General features: G+C 44.3%; 1 protein-coding gene across 8 annotated transcripts in view; it reads left to right on the forward strand.

The window, feature by feature from the left end:
* Positions 1-10187: 10187 nt before the first annotated feature.
* LOC135108065 (uncharacterized) overlaps positions 10188-14806 on the forward strand; it is a 165907-nt gene continuing 161288 nt past the window's right edge. For 7 of the 8 annotated variants that reach the window (XR_010272135.1, XR_010272134.1, XR_010272133.1 and 4 more), the window contains exon 1: positions 10188-10301. Coding sequence is in view for 1 of the 8 variants with exons in the window: in XM_064018660.1 (XP_063874730.1) it covers positions 10242-10301 (60 nt within the window). In the remaining 7 variants the exon portion in view is untranslated. The remainder of the gene's footprint in view (positions 10302-14806) is intronic. The other variant, XM_064018660.1, reaches the window with a different exon arrangement.

Here is a 14806-nt window from a genome sequence, read left to right on the forward strand (position 1 = left end):
GATTCAATTTTTCCTTGTGTTTTTCTTTCCTCTTCAGCACTTTAGTGAGTTTAAAATGTTCGTCTTGTATGTTTTTTTTTTTTTTTGTTTCTCTGTGTCATTTACAGTGACGTTTTTTTTTTTTTTGTTAATGGTAAAATGAAAAAGATTGTTTGAATTAAAAATAAAGACCTAGTTTTTATTTCTAGCTCCCTGCTTTGTACCCACGTACTTTCTCATTTATGTTTCCTTTAGTCCCTCCTTTATTAAGTTTCTTGTTCTCCGTTTTCTTTCGCCGGTTTAATTTTGTTTTCATCCTTTTCCATTCTTTTTTTTTTTCTTTCTCGTTGCTTTGGTGTCAAGTTTTTGGTTTGTTTCTTTAATCTCCGTCTTTGTCTCATTTTAGTTTTTCATTCATTTCTCGCTTTCATTCTGAGTTTCATGTACTTTGTATTTTTCATTCTTATTTTTTGTTTCCTTTAATTTTCGTTTCTAATTCCGAGTTCTTCGTTCTTATTTTTCTTTACCTTATATTTTTATCCTTGCGTTTCATTCTATTATTCTTGGCTCCTAATTCCTAGCGATTCGTTCTTATTTTTCTGTACTTTATATTTTCATCCTTTCATTTTATCTCCTTTAATATTCGCTCCAAATCCTTCTTTCTTCTTTTTCTGTACATTATATTTCTCATTCCTACGAGTCATTCCATCATTTTTGACCCTTAATTCTTCGTTCTTCTTTCTTGTCCCTCGTTCACTCACTCCTCGCACGTGTCAGATCTCGCTCAGACATGACGGGACGCGAAGAGACGATCAAAAGTGTGGATATCTTTATTTACTTCCCTCCAAACATGTAGCGACACGCGGGTCACGAAGGGTTGCCGGCGAGGGGCGAGACAGAAACAAGTGCACGGAAGCAAATGACTTTTCGGGTCATCCATCAGTCTTGCAAAATTTGATAACACAAATTCTCGTATTGCATGGAGATTGAAAGTGTGATTCTCCCTCTACTTTTATCATATTTTTTCCTTATTTTTTTTATGCACAACAGACGTATTTGTTGCTTATCAAAAGAATATGAGGAGTTTTGCTTGCGCTGCGTCGCAAGATTGAAGTTTTGTCTTGGTTCCTTGAAATATGAATCATGTCGTTTTCAAGTTTACACGAGATTATTGTCTTAACTTCCCTAATTTCTTGGATGCGAGGAAATCTCGAGAAAAGCAAAGAATACATAATAGATAAGTCTTTATTGTTCAGAGAGAGAGAGAGAGAGAGAGAGAGAGAGAGAGAGAGAGCATGTTGACAATACATTCGTTTACATGAAAATTTACAAATGCCAACTCAATTTTCTTAAAACGTCACGTGAAATTAAAATAATACTCGAGAGAAAATACCAGAGACTTTCCATTATTCATCTGTCCCTCTCTTTCTTGTTTCTCCCTGAACAGAAGACGGTATTCATGAAAGTCGTAGAAAACGTTGAGCGATGAAGACAAAAAAAAAAAAAAATGTGAGGGAGGATTTATATAACCAGCAGGAGTACGAGGGAAAGTAATTTACGTGGCTTATGATGGTATCAGTCAGCCGTCAGTCCCCGAGGAGGATTACTCTTGTCTTGGTGAGAGTCTCTCCTCCGCGCTTCTTCAGAGTAGATTAAAAGGAACCAATTTTCTGCTCCTTAACTCATTTTCTTTATACTCGTACAATCTTCCTCTTTCCTTTCGCGCCGCTGACCTTGGAATAGATTACAGAAGGGGACAATTTTCTGTCTTTCAAGGGATAGTTTTCACAATTTCGTGATCAGGATGCGAGGAAGTACAAATAATAAACCTTCCACTGTACAAATAAACGTAGAACAAATTAGTAATACAGAACAAAATGGAAGTTCTTTACAATTTCATGATCAAGACGCAAGGAAGTACAAAGAATAGACCTGTCATTTTACATCTTTTTTCCTGTAGGGACTGGCGTCACTGAGGGTCTTTTTATGTGATATTTTGTAGCCCTTGACCAGTACCCGTCTTACATAAAAAAAAAAAATAAATAAATAAATAAATAAATAAACCTAGAACCAAGTAACAATACAGAACGAAATAAAACGTACTTCTTCCATACGAAATAAAAAAAAAACGTACATAAAATTGCAATTCTCACTATACAAAAAAAAAAAAAAACATAGCAACACTGACGCATACAGAACTCATAGAAAAACAGAAACACTAAGTCATATCAGAGCAAAAAAAAAAAAACACAACAATAGGAAAAAACACAAGCAACGGAACAGAAACAAGACAAATCGACTGAGCCTCCACTGTGTCTGTCTTCTGTGCCTCTTCCTCCCCCAGTGTCCCGGTAATGGGTTTAAGGTGCAGGTGATCACAGGTGCGAGGTGTCGAGGTGTCTCCGGCGTCTGTGGCAGGCTCGGGAAGACCTCGTAAAGTATGCAAATGGGTCGGCAGGAGAGGTGACGAGGGGGAAGGACGAGCGGAAGGCGGATGTGTCTCCCTGCCTAAAAGGTGGACTGAAGGGTAGAAGTAATTAGGGCAGGTGTCAAGAGCGTGAGTGTGTGTGGCAGGCAGGTGTGTTAGAGCGAGAGAGAGAGAGAGAGAGAGAGAGAGAGAGAGAGAGAGAGAGAGAGAGAGAGAGAGAGAGAGAGAGAGAGAGAGGGAGAGGGAGGGATAGATAGCATAGTACTCATGAAAAATATACAATAAATGAATTAAAACAAAGAGAACGAAAAGGAAAGATAAATATATACTACCAGAGGGAGAGAGAGAGAGAGAGAGAGAGAGAGAGAGAGAGAGAGAGAGAGAGAGAGAGAGAGAGAGAGAGAGAGAGAGAGAGAGAGAGAGAGAGAGAGGACGTAAAATACACTGGGGTAATTCTCCACCCAATTCTTATATTACCAACATTTCTCACCAGGAATATTGGTTTTAAATTTTGCCGATGCCAGCGTCCGGAGCAGGTGAGATTCCTGCTAAAGTTAGCGGAATCTTAAGGTTAGCTCTTCTTTGCCGCGAGTCCGACCTGGGAGAAAGAAGAAGAATAAGAATAAAAAGATATCACTAATTCCTTCTTACTAAGTGGATTTTAACTAGACTACGAAAGCTGGAGAGAGAGAGAGAGAGAGAGAGAGAGAGAGAGAGAGAGAGAGAGAGAGAGAGAGAGAGAGAGGTGATGGGGAGGGAGAGGGAGAGAATATACATACAATTATTGGACGAAAGAAAATCCAGTTTGCTAATTTTATCGAGGTCAGAAGAAGCTGGATAACCCTTTCAAAAATTTTAGGTTTGCCTTTCCTCTTTTTTTTTTGGATTTTCTGCAGTGTTTTCCCATATTTTTTCCCGCCATTTTTTATTTTTCCCCTGCCAACCGTCCATCGAGCGATATGGACACGGGAAAAGGAAAATATGAGAAACGGGCCGCAGGAAACTTTTTGGGGGGGATGACTTGGGCGAAGGGACAGAGAGAGAGAGAGAGAGAGAGAGAGAGAGAGAGAGAGAGAGAGAGAGAGAGAGAGAGAAGAGAGAGAGAGAAAAAAAAAAAAGATGAGTGTGCGAAAACGGGGAAAAAAAAATTAAGAAAGATGAAATGAAGAAGAATGAAGAAAAGAACGAAAATTGTGAAAATATCGAAATAAGACATAAAAGAAGAAAGGAAAAGTGGAGAAATAAAAGAGGAAAGGAAACACATGACAGACAGATGAAGGAAAGGAGGAAGAAGAAGGGAGATGAAAAAAAAGAACGGTGCCAAAAAGAACGAAGAGAAAATGGAAAAATAAAGCTAAGAAGGAAAATAAAAAGGAACTTGGAGAGAAAAGGAATTGGAAGGAAAAGAATGAGAAAGGAATGAAAACAAAAGAAAAAGGAAACTAAATTGGATGAAGGAAGGGTGAAGTAAAGATGAAAACTACACAAAAGACTAAAAAATCTGAGAAGAAAAGAGAAAGAGAAACACAGAAAGAAATGCGAAAGGAGAGACAGAGAAAGGGATGAAAAAGAGCTGAATGCGTAGAGCGAAAGGAGGAGGAGGAGGAGGAGGAGGAGGAGGAGGAGGAGGAGGAGGAAAGTGGTCGTAAAGGTGATAAAGACTTGGAGGACAAGGAAAGTGAGGAAACAGGTGAGGAAAGAATGCAGGAAATGGTGAAGCATGAGTAAAAATGGGAAAGATGGCGGAAGGAGGATAAGAAAACACACGTGGAAGTTTGTGCATAGGTCAGTAAACAGAGAGAGAGAGAGAGAGAGAGAGAGAGAGAGAGAGAGAGAGAGAGAGAGAGGAAATAGACTGGCAGCAAGTCCCATAACACACACACACACACACACACACACACACACACACACACACACACACACTGACAGACGCACACACACAGACACGGAAAAATGGGGCAGAATAGTCAAGGAAAGGGTGGACTGTTATTAATTTTTAAGGCGTGAGTGATGGGCGATAGAGAGGAGACAAATGGCGCCGCGACCTGCCGTTGATGACTCAGTAATAGGATTTAGATGGACTGGGAGTGATTACTGGCGCGTCGATCACGTCAACTATTAGGAAACGTTAGTAAAAAGTGAATGACCAATCGCAAACGTGTCAGGGAAACAAGCGCAGCGGACGCCAGCCCGGAAACGTTTCCCCTGATGACCTCACGCTCGCGATGACGTCACTGATAAACGTTTTGCGGACGTTTGATGTGAATTCCATCGTGCGTCGCCAATTGGAAAAATAAAAATGGTAAAACAAAAAAATCCTCTAAACGTTTGTTCCCGAAAAAAGTTTTGTGGCACGTTGCCTTTAAATGGTGTTTTTATTTATTATTTTTTTTTATATATATTTTTGCTATAACAAACAAATGCAAATATGACAGTTTACCTATCACCTCCTGCCCTTCCCCCTTCCTCCTTCTGTCCCGACCCCCCATTGCCTCTCCCCTTCCTTGCTTCCCACCATCCTCCTCCTATCCCCATCCCACCCCCTGCGTGCCTCTCTCTCTCTCTCTCTCTCTCTCTCTCTCTCTCTCTCTCTCTCTCTCTCTCTCTCTCTCTCTCTCTCTCTCTCTCTCTCTCTCTCTCTCTGCTCTCCTCCACTTCTCCCTCCCCTTCCCTGCCCCTCTTCTCTCTAGTCCACCCTACCCCCACACTTGTCATCCCAGTCATTGATGAGCACACCAAACTTTTTTGGGAAAAATACAACACTGGAAAATGAATTAGAAAATATAATACCATCGGGACCAAACCTGCCATAACACACACACATAAACACACACACACACACACACACACACACACACACACACACACACACACACACACACAAAGAGTGACATGACAGTGTGTAAGAATAATTAGAGTAATATGTCATGTTGATGGCGTGTGACTGTAATCTGTCTATAAAAGAGAAAGAGAGAGAGAGAGAGAGAGAGAGAGAGAGAGAGAGAGAGAGAGAGAGAGAGAGAGAGAGAGAGAAATCAATGGAGGGGATAGAGAGAGAGAATTAGAGTGAGCAGCTTCTCTACAAAAACTCAATCTCGACAAGTTTGGGAGGATAACTTTTCAAACTCTAAACTTTTACTCACGATAAGAATTTGCAATAACTTTGAAAACCACCAAACGGTCCCTCGGCCTTGCTCTTGTTGTTGTTGCTGTTGTTGTTGTTGTTGTTGTTGTTGTTGTTGTTGTTGTTGTTGTTGTCACTTTTACCTCACGTTTAATTAATCATAAAGTAATTCTCGTGGGTTTTTCTTTAGTTTCTTTTTTCCTCAGTGAACAGACGCTCTCTCTCTCTCTCTCTCTCTCTCTCTCTCTCTCTCTCTCTCTCTCTCTCTCTCTCTCTCTCTCTCTCTCTCTCTCTCTCTCACACACACACACACACACACACACACACACAAACAAACAAACAAATACCTCTTTCTTCCGGCATAAATTCAATCTCTCTCTCCTTAACTCTGCCTCGCACAGACACTTATCCTAGACGCTTTATAATACTCGAAAAAAAAACAAAAACAAAAAAAAAAATATACTTTATCTTCCTAATCTGACGTGAGAGACAGAGAAAGAGAACGAGAAAGCGAGAAAAAAAGTATGAAGGAGAGGGAGAAGAAATAGAAGGAGCGGAGTACGTGGGGAACAAGGGAGAGTGAGAGTGAGAGAAAGAGGGAGAGGAAGAGGGAGAGGAGGGACGATTCACACTGCACCTGACAATTACCTGAGTGCACAAGAGGAAAAGTTTTAATAAGAAGTTCCCTGTGGAAGTGTTTCCAGTCTTACGTTGCACTGACACACACACACACACACACACACACACACACACACACACACACACACACACACACACACTCTCTCTCTCTCTCTCTCTCTCTCTCTCTCTCTCTCTCTTTCTGGTCGCTCGCTCTTTTCCCCACGTTTTCACTGCCTTTTAAGGGGAGACTTTCCTCTTTCCCTAAAACTGCCACGACCTGCAACTTTCAACTTTTTCCTTGTTTGGTATTTTTTCTCTCCCTCTCCAAGGACGAGGTGCGTTGCCCTTACCTGGTTTTAGCGCCTCAGTTTAGCATCTTTCCTTAGCCTCTCCTGAGTATTCGGCTCTTAGGAGTCACTCACGGCACCTCGTTTTCTTCCAATCCCTCTCTCGTTGTCCATACTTGAAGTTAACACCTCAGTTTAGTATCTTTCCTTTCTACCTCAGTTTAACATCTTTTCTTGGTCTATAAAATGTTCTGCGCTTAGGAGTCACTCACAATACCTCGTTTTCTTCCAGTCTCTCTCTCTCTCTCTCTCTCTCTCTCTCTCTCTCTCTCTCTCTCTCTCTCTCTCTCTCCGTGGCTTTAAAGGTGTTCAGTACTCATTAGGATTCCTTTTGTAGGGTCAGATCTCTCTCATGAACTTAGCGACTCAGTTTAATATCTTTCCTTAGTCTCTCTTAAGTATTCGAAGCTTAGGAGTCGCCCACGTTACCTCGTTTTCTCCTAGTCTCTCTCTCGTGACTTTTAAGATGTTCAGTACTCATTAGGATTCGTCTTGTAGGGTCAGATCTTTCTCGTGAACTTACCGCATCAGTTTAACATCCCTCCTTAGTCTATTTTAAGTATTCGACGCCTAGTAGTCATTCACGGTACCTCGTTTTCTCCTAGTCTCTCTCTCGTGGGTTTAAAGGTGCTCAATACTCATTAGGATTCGTCTTGTAGGGTCAGCTCTCTCTCGTCCCATTTCTAGGCTATCCGAGCCGTTCACCTCACCCCTGGGACACCTTTGCGGGGGCTCCAGTAGCACCTACCGCGTCTCTCGTATCCCTTTGACGCCGCCACTGCCGCCACTGCTGCCTCCGATACACCGCTGCGCTCCTAGTCCACCTTCTGGCCGTGCCCTTCACTGCTTCGCTTCCTCTCACTCCGTCTCGCTCTCTCATCCTCACCCACAGACTGGACTCGTTTCCTCTTCCTCTGCTTTGTGGCTTTCCTCTTATGTCCTCCTCTTCATTTTCTGTCTCCCTCTCCGCCTGGTCTTGCCTCATCCTATTCATCGTTCTCTTCTGCTTCATTCCTTTACATCTTTTTTTTTTTTTTATTTCGCCTCTTTCATTTCTCTTTCCATTTTCACGTATATTCCTGCTTCTACTTCTACTCCTCCTATTTCTCCTTCAACGAGTTCTACTAATAGCCCACCTCTTTTCCCCCTCTCCTTCCTCCTTCTCCTCCTGTCGTTTTTTCTCCTCCCCTCAGTCTCTCTACCCGACATCTACACCTCCTCCCGTCCCTCTTCCCGCCTCACCTCTCCGCCTCATCACTTTCCCCACTACTGCATCTTGAATTTTTGTTCCCCTGTGAGCCTTCTTGGAGAACTACCTTCCCTTCTTCCTTCCCCTTCCTTCACTTGTCCTATCTTGTACTCCTTCCCTCCCTCCTCTTCCTTCCCTTCCTCCTCCTCCTCCTCCTCCTCCTCTGCGCTCTTACCTAATGGCTTTCACTACCGAGGCACAAATACAAGCAGGAAAAGAAGTTAAGAGATAAAAAATATACGTGTAATATGTTTCGTAGATGAAGAACAGACACACACACACACACACACACACACACACACACACACACTTACACACTCAGTTTCTTAATTACTGTGTTATTGTGTTTTCCGTTTCACGCTTTACTTTTTTTTTTATTCTTAGTTTAGTTTTTCTTCTTTTCGTTCTTCTTTTATCTTCCTTCCTTCCTTCCTTCCTCCCTTCCTCTCTAGACTCCCGCACACAACAGTCGCCTCGGTTATGTTTCCCATTCACTGCACTTAGAGCGAAACTTTGCAGGAGGGTGTTGTTTCTTCACTACCTCTTCCTCTTCTTCTTCCTCTTCCTTGTGTATCCATTGTATGTCTCGGTCTCTCTTTTGACTATCTCTTCCCTCTCTCCTTCTCTTGTGTCAGCTGGGATATATTTTTTTTAGTTTATTCACTAGTTATTTCTATGTGTTATCTCTCTCTCTCTCTCTCTCTCTCTCTCTCTCTCTCTCTCTCTCTCTCTCTCTCTCTCTCTCTCTCTCTCTCTCCCTCTGTTTTATTCGTATTTTGCTCACCGTTTATTCATATTTCTGTTAATCATCTTCTACAGGTAACACTTTCCCAGGCACCAAATATCTACCTTGATTCACGGCAGGTAAGGTTGATTTAGTGAGCTCTTCCTCCTCCGCCTTCTCATCTTCCTCCTCCTCGTCCTCTTCCCCTTCCTCCTTCACATTCCTCGTTGCTTTCCTCCTGCTTTGCTCATTCCTTCCTTTCTCCTCCTCCTCCTCCTCTTCCTCCTCCTCTTGAGTTGTCTACCTTCGATCTCCTACTCCTCCTACTCCTCCTCCTCCTCCTCCTCCTCCTTACTCACACTCCTTGGTTTCCTCTTTCCCTCTCCTTCTCTCCTTCTCGCTTTAATTATTCCTTCTCTTGTCTTCTCCCCTTCTCTTCTCTTCTCCTCTCTCTCTCTCTCTCTCCTCTCTCTCTCTCTCTCATTGGTTTCCTTTTTCTGTTGTTTCTTCCTTCCTTCCTTCCCTCTTTAAGTCTCTCCTTCCCAGTCTCCTTTCACTCCTTTTCCCCTCTGTTCTATTCTATTAATTACTCCTTTCTTTCCTTTTCTTCTACTCTTGTACTTTTTTCCTGTTTTCTCTGTCGTCTCTTCTTTTCCCTTCTGTTTATCAGTTATTTTCTGTATTCTCCTTATTTCCTATTTTCTACTTCTTTTTCGTTTCTTTCCTTCTCTCTTCTTCTCCTTTGCCATTCCCTTCCTTCACTGCTACTTTCCTTTTCTTCCTTCATCCTCTTCCATTTCCTTCTATTTTCGTCCACGTATTACTTTTCTTCCCTCTTCTTTTCTCTCTCCTTTACTAACCCTTCTTCTTTCCTTGCATTTCCTCCCCTTTCCTCTCCTTTCCTGTTACTTTCCCTGATCCATCTCCTTTCCTCACCATTTGCTCTCTTCTATTCCCTTCTTCTACTTTCCCTTTCCTCTTACTTTCCTTCCTGCCCTATTCCCTCTTTTTTCTCCTATCTTTTACCCTTCTCTCTCACATTCCTTTCCGTCTACTTTTCTTTTTCCTTTCCTTGCCTTTTCTGTTACTTCCCCTCCCTCTTCTTTTCCATCTCCTCCCCTTCAACCTTCATCCTCCCTCGCATTCCCTTCCTCCAATACTTCCCCTTTCCCTTCCTGTTACTTTCCCTCGCCTGCCCTGCGCTTCGAGTCCTTGCCATGTACGCACACTCAACCAAGTGTTCAATACCTTACGAACCTGACAAATAGGACGATCAGGGACCTTGCAATCCCCCTCCGCGGCCCTGCAGCTGAAGAGGTGGCGTGGGGGAAGGAAGGGGTGGGAGGAAGTAGGAGGGGAAGGGTACAGGAGGCGTGGGAATGGCTAAGAATTGGTAGGAGTGTGTGGGTCAGGTAGAAGGGAGTCACAGAGGGAGGGTGCAGGAGGGAGAGGGTGAAGGAGTGTGTGGGGTTTCGGTCGGAGTTTGTTTGGTGGGAGTAGGTAAGGTAGATTTGGGTTCGGGGGGTTTTGGGTTAGGGAGAGTGGGTTAGGGGAGAGTGGGTTAGGGAGGAGTGGGTTAGGGAGGAGTAGGGCTAGGTGGAAGTGGGTTAGGTAGTGTACTATAAAGGTTATGATAGTTTCCCATATTCACGCTGTCCTAGCTCACGTTTTCTTTAGTCAATATGTCCACGGAAAGTATCTGACTGCCCGGTGCCCACTGTGTTAGCGCATTCACGGAAGCCGATCACCGAGGAGCAAGTGGCGGGGTGATGAAGTGCAGACAGAACCTTTGGCCTTGGCTGCCCTTGTGGATGCAGTCATACCTGATGGTGAGTGTTTATACTCCTGAAGAAAGTTTGTATGATTAATGATGTGTGTAGGCATAGTATGTAGACAGTGTTGTGGGATGGGGTAATGGCGGCACCAGGCGGGCGCTGGTTGCCTTGTTAGTGGTTTATTGTTTTGTATGAATAATTATGACTTATTTCTTATGACTGAGAAGTATATGGGGATGCACTGCAGTGGTGTGGTATTTGGCTGCCTGAGGACATGACGTATTGAGACAGGTGTACTGCCGATGGTAGTTCGGTGTTTACTGATTGATTGATATTGAATTATTGAGTTATTATGTATTAGGTAAACATAATTCGCAAGTACCATCAATGTGGTCTCTTCTCGTGAGAGTGTTACGGGTGGCAGATTATCTTAGATCAGCGTTTACTTTGTCTTTGAATTAGGTCTTGTGAAGGGCATCTCTGTCCTGGAGTGTGTGGTTCTGCTGCGTGTTGCTAACAAGTGATCAGGACAGGCCATTGCAGTGCACCATGGTAGAAGTTGAGTTGTAGTTGTTCATTTGATTTATTAATGGTGGATTTCCTTTATACTTACTCATCTATATGTATGGGATTTGTTGAAAATTGCTAATACCAGCTGACACGCATCCTCTTCGTGGGTTCAGTTAAATGGTGAATGCAACACGATGCCGAAATTTCCTGATCGTGATATAGGTTAGTCAGGAGTGCGTTATGTAGGAGTGGGTTAGGTAGGAGTAGGGTCAGGAAGGAGTGGGTGTGGGTGAGGCAGGAAGCCGCTGGACCGTGTGGGAGTAATGACGTTTGATCCTGAAATTGGTTCTCATCTTTTTCTTGGGGCGGTGATTCTTAATAAGCTTCAATCGATGACCTTGTGACCGCTCGCGTGTGTGTGTGTGTGTGTGTGTGTGTGTGTGTGTGGAGGGGGGAGCTGGCTTCTTTTGAGGTTTGGCTGTGACACAAGTTGAGTCCGGCGTCTCTCTCTCTCTCTCTCTCTCTCTCTCCCCCGCGACTTTTATTCCCACCTTCACCTAACTCGCTCTTGATATAAAATACGGGTCACATTATGCCTCGTCTCACCTGCGCCGGTGTGTGTCTGGACTCCGGCAGGTACGCACCTCCGCATAATTAATTCCTGACTCTCACACTTACCTGTCACACTTTCCCGGGTGCAGATGTTCCCCGGCTTGGCATAAATCACGAATGAGGAACAATGATAATTTTGCGCAGTTTCTCTCCTCCTCATGGCGCGGACTCGTGAGGATCTAGCGCAACAAATGTAGCGGTGAGTGAGTGAAGAATGAGAGGAGAGAGCCGGTGGTGTGTGTATATGGAGTGTACTCGTATGTGTATGACTGTGTGGATGGAAAGGTGGAGAGTGAGTGATGATGGACAGGTTGGTGGATAGATAGAGCGAAGGTATCTGATGGATGAGGTGGAGGAGGAGGATGAGGTGGATGAGGATGAGGAGGAAAGAGATAACGATGGAGGAAAAAATAGGATTGAGAGACAGAAAGAGAGAGGGAGGAGAGAGAGCAAAGTGAGGGAGAATGTGCAAAGTGAGAGGGACAGTGTATGAGAGAGAGAGAGAGAGAGAGAGAGAGAGAGAGAGAGAGAGAGAGAGAGAGAGAGAGAGAGAGAGAGAGAGAGAGAGAGAGAGAGAGAGAGAGAGAGAGAGAGAATCGACAAGGTAACGGGGGATGGTAAAGGGTTTGCGAAACTACAGAATACAGGGCGAACAGGACACTAGGAGCCGAGGGAGAGAGAGAGAGGGAGAGGGAGAGAGAGGGAGAGGGAGAGGGTGAGAAAGAGCCATTGGAAGCGGGTACACAACAATCGTGTTTCAGTATTTTTGGGTAACTTGTTTCGCGCTCCACTTCCTCTTTCCTTTCAGTCATGCAACTCAGAAGGACCGCCGCTGCTTTCCTCTCCTCCCTTTCTCCTCCCTTTTCCCATTTTTCCCTTTTTTTTCCTCTTCTTGTTTCTCTTTTTTTTTTATTCCGTCTTTCCTTCTCGCTATTCTGTTTGGTTTGTCGCATGTTTCCTTCCGTTTTTCTCTCCTTTTCTTTTTTCCCTTTTCCCTTTTCTTTCTTCTCTTCGTTCTTTTCTTAATGCCGTCTTTCCTGTCGCTATTCTGTTTGGTTTGTCGCATCTTTCCTTCAGTTTTTCTCTTTTCTCTCCCTTTCCCTTCTTTTCTCTCCTTTTTTTATTTATCTCTTCTCCTTGTTCCTCTCTTTTTAAATTCTATCTTTCCTCCTTTTGTTTTGCTTTGCCGCATCTTTCGTCTTCCTTTCCCCTCTTTTCCCTGCATTCCCATTCTTTTTTTTCCCTTCCTTTCTCCCTTTTTTTTTCTCTTCTCATTCCTTTTATTAAATCCCTTCTCTACTTTTTTTTTGCTTACTCTTCATTTTCTCTACTTTTCCTTTCTTTTTCCCACTTTATTCCTCTCCCTTCCCTTTCCCTTCCGTTATTTCCCATGTCTCCATTCTCCTCTCCTTTCCATCTCTCTTCTCATTTTCTCCTCCCTTCCTCTTTCCCTTTTCCTCTCTCTCTGCTTGCTTGGTCACATGTTTCTCCCTTTCCCCTCTTTCCTACATCATTTCCCTTCCCTTTTCCCTCCCTCTCTACCTCCTGCCTGCTTAGTTTCACCCCTCCTTTGCTGCTCCCTCCTGCCCCCTGCTGCCCCCTGCTGTCTGCTCGGGCGCGATACAGGAGTAGTCTTTTCTAGTGGAGCCCTCGTTGCTGCCGCCTCGAACCCGCTTTTAAGTGTCACTGCTGCTGCATCAAGAGCTTTTATGGCGGCAATAATAGACGTGTGTTTATGGCGCGCGAGTGCTGTTGCCATGCTTATAGAAGTGGGTTGGGACAAGGGTGAAAGAAACAGGCCTCCACTCCACCCTTCCACTCTCTTCCACTCTTCAACCACTACTGCCGCGTCTCTGTCAGGGTTCCGCTACTCAGACCCAATCCACCAACTCGTCCACTTACTAGCTCTTCTTCATCGCTTTTTCCCTTTTCATCATTTTTTTTTCCCAGTATGTGTCCTCTCCACCGCCTCTCCCCTAGTACATACCCTTTGGCTAACTCCTTTTTGCCATACATAATACCCTTTCCACCACATCTCTACCGCATACCCTCTCACCAGCTCTCCTCCACCTCACTTTCCCTCTCCACTCGTCTTTCTCCACTGCATATCCTCTCCACTGGTCCTCCACCACATACACTCTCACCAATCAGTTCTATACCACAATTTACACCACTCTTCCTCACCACACACACACACACACACACACACACACACACACACACACACACACACACACACACACACACACACACGCACACACACCCTCCACCACCACCTCTTCCTCACCGCACACTCCTTCCACCTTCTCTTCCCCACCACACGCTCCCTCCACCAACCCTCTTTAGGTCCTATTCATCCTCTCGCTCCCTCCACCAGACCCTGACCAGTCCTCACACCTTCGCCCCTTCAAAATTCCCCACCTAGCGCCGCCTGTATTCCCCTCAGTGACGCCCCATCAGATCTCCTTCTCCTCCGGCCCTTCCCAACAGTCTCCCATGTCCTCCTCTTCCCTCTTGCATTCCTATCTTACCTTCCTCTCCTCTTTCCTCCCCCCTCCTTTCACCTCCCACCTTTCTTTGCCCCCCTCACTCACTGACTCTTAGTGTTATTGACCGTCAGACGCGAGATAATTTTCTTTCAACATCAGACGAGAGAAAGAGAGAGAAAGGGACGGAGAGGCAGACAGACAGACAGACAGAAAAAGAGACAGAGGAAATAATAAAGCTTTATTGCCTGCCAGGAAAGATGCTATAGTCTCTTGCGTCTGGTTAAGGGTGTGTTGAAACTCTGTACCTGTGCGTGCGTGTGTGTGTGTGTGTGTGTGTGTGTGTGAGTGAAGCATCATGGTACGTTGCCCAAAGATTCTACTCTAACTTAATTACCTTTGACCTTCATCACCATCATCATCATCATCATCACCATCATTAAGTGTATATATTTACCAAACTTGTTTTTCCTTTCCTTTCTTCCCTCCTTTCCTCTCTTCTGCTCTCCTCTCCTCTCCTCTCCTCTCCTCTCCTCTCCTCTCCTCTCCTCTCCTCTCCTCTTCAAGACCCCTCCCTCCTTTCCTCACGTCTCCTCTCCTTTTCCTTTCCCCCCTTTTCTCTCCTCTCCTATCCCTACTTACCTCTCCAAAACCTTTCCCTTCCTCTCCTCATATCTCCCCTCCTCTCCTCTCCTCTCCTCTCCTATGCCTATTTTCCTCTCTTCTTCTCTTCCTCCTTTCTTTTCCTTCGCTCCCTTCTTCGTACCTTCCTCCCCTGACATTATTTCCTTCTGCTTTCATACGAGTCCCTCACACCAAACCATTTTTCCTGCCGCCAAAGATTCCCAAATTAAGTGGTAAGAAGTAATAATAAGAGAAGAGTTGTGGGGCGGGGAGAGAAAAAAACTGGGAAATGAAAGTGGGTGGTGATTTAATTTTTGATCAAAGTTA

This window comes from Scylla paramamosain, chromosome 16 (genome assembly GCF_035594125.1).
Source record: "Scylla paramamosain isolate STU-SP2022 chromosome 16, ASM3559412v1, whole genome shotgun sequence".
NCBI lineage: Eukaryota > Metazoa > Arthropoda > Malacostraca > Decapoda > Portunidae > Scylla > Scylla paramamosain.